The sequence below is a fragment of the Lipotes vexillifer genome, unplaced genomic scaffold (genome assembly GCF_000442215.2).
Source record: "Lipotes vexillifer unplaced genomic scaffold, Lipotes_vexillifer_v1.1 scaffold1442, whole genome shotgun sequence".
In the NCBI taxonomy this organism is placed as follows: Eukaryota; Metazoa; Chordata; class Mammalia; order Artiodactyla; family Lipotidae; genus Lipotes; species Lipotes vexillifer.
Window position 1 is genome coordinate 2,202,583 of NW_006797379.1, and position 1,944 is coordinate 2,204,526.

Consider the following 1,944-nt stretch of genomic DNA (forward strand, 5'->3'; position numbering starts at 1 on the left):
CGCTGAGCTTGCGCGTCCGGCAACGGGAAAGGCCACGACAGTGAGAGGCCCACATATAAAAAAAAAAAAAAAAAAAAAAAAAAAAAGACATCAAAATCATAAGATGTGGGGAAGGAGAGTGACAAAATGTAGATTCGTTTTTTTAGAATGCATTTGAGCCTATATGACTACCAGTCTAAAGCAAACAGATACAGGAAGGGGTTCACATACTTGAAAAACAGGGCAACTGCAAGTCAAAAACATACAACAGATTCACAAAAACCAGAAAGAAAACACAAGCATAAAATAAAAGGAAATCCTCAAACCACAAAAAGAAAGGAACAAAGAGGAAACATAGCATAAACTGGAAAACAAGGTTTAAAATGGCAACGAATACATACGTATCAATAATTACCTTAAATGTCAGTAATGCTCCAATCAAAAGACACAGAATGGCAGACTGGATTAAAAAAAAAACCAAGAGCCTAAAATATGCTGCCTACAAGAGACCCACTTTAGGGCAAAGGACACACAAAGATTGAAAGTGAGGGAATGCAAACGGAAATGACAAGAAAGCGGGGGTTGCAATACTCATATCAGAAAAAATAGACTTTAAAACAAAGAGCATAAAGAAAGATAAAGAACACTATATAATGATTTTACACCCGTCAACATATATGAACCTAATATAGGAGCACCCAAATACATAAAACAAATACTAACAGACATAAAGGGAGAAATTGACCAGAATACAGTACTGGTAGGAGCCTTTAACACCCCACTCACATCAATGGACAGATCTTCCATACAGAGAATCAATAAGGCAACAGAGATCCTAAATGATAATAACGATGTTTAACACAGGTAGCACCAGGCGCTACCGGGAAAGGTTTACGTATTTGTCACTCGTTTAAGCCTCACCGTCTCTCATCCTCATTTAAAAAAAAAAAACAAACAAAAAAACCCACAACCCCACGGGGTAAGTACTCTCATCTCCATGTTAGAGATGAGGAAACTGAGCACGGGGATCTTGAAGAAAAAACAAAAACATCTTACTCAAGGTCACAGGGCTAGTAACTGGTGAAACTGAAGTGTGAATGGAGCCACTCTGTCTCCGAATTCCCGGTCAAGAGGAAGATTTAAAATGAGTGGGCTGGGAAGAGGCGGTCAACTGGAGACTCGAGGAATCCCAAAGCCCCCTTCCCTGTCTGAGGTAAACGAACGGGCCCTTCCAGAGCTCACCGACCAGGCCGGCACCGGGAGCCGCGCCTGACCTCCACGCGGACCTTGTTAAGCTCGCCCTCCCTCAGTCGGCGCCCGAGGGCCGAGCCACCGCTCCCCTCGCGGCCAGGAGCGGAGCGCACGACGTGGAGGCAGGACAAAGGCCCGCGGTTCCACAAGGCCCGGCCCGCCCGGCCCACTCAGCCCGCTCGTCCTGCCCTCTGGCGTCCTCCGGCCTCGGGCCCACTCGCGCCCCACCCCGGGTCGCTCACGCCACCTCACCGGCTTCTGGGCGACGCCCGACAACACGCGGGAGACGGCGGCGAGCATCTTCCTCATGGAGTGCGGGAAGGGGCGGCAGCGGCGACTCCCAACGACCCAAGCAGCGCGGCCCAGGGGCCTCCAAGTCTCCTTCAGGTTCCCGGAGCGGACGTTACCACTTCACGCCAGCACGACGCGACGGAGACGTCATGCGCTTCGCCGGACCGCGGGCCAACCAGAACGGCTGCCAGGGCGTGCCCCGCCCACCTGAGGCCCGCGGCCGCCCATTGGGTGTCAGAGCCAGAGGGCGAGGCTGAGGGATCCTTCCGTCACCAAGCAGCCGGCAGGTGAGGCGCCGGAGACCTGAGGGTGCCTGCGTGGGAAAGTGAGGCCACACCTCCAGGCCCCGCGGGAAAAGGACCTTCTTGGATTTTGCACCCCAGCTGAGCCACGCACGATCGTGCAAGGCCAATGCTACTGAGC

At 51.4% G+C, this 1,944-nt stretch overlaps 1 protein-coding gene across 1 annotated transcript in view; it reads right to left on the bottom strand.

The window, feature by feature from the left end:
- PDHA1 (pyruvate dehydrogenase E1 subunit alpha 1) overlaps window positions 1–1,627 on the bottom strand; it is a 21,864-nt gene extending 20,237 nt beyond the window's left edge. The window contains exon 1 of the mRNA XM_007469315.1: window positions 1,483–1,627. Within this exon, the coding sequence (XP_007469377.1) occupies window positions 1,483–1,539 (57 nt within the window). The 5' untranslated portion in view covers window positions 1,540–1,627. The remainder of the gene's footprint in view (window positions 1–1,482) is intronic.
- Window positions 1,628–1,944: the final 317 nt, after the last annotated feature.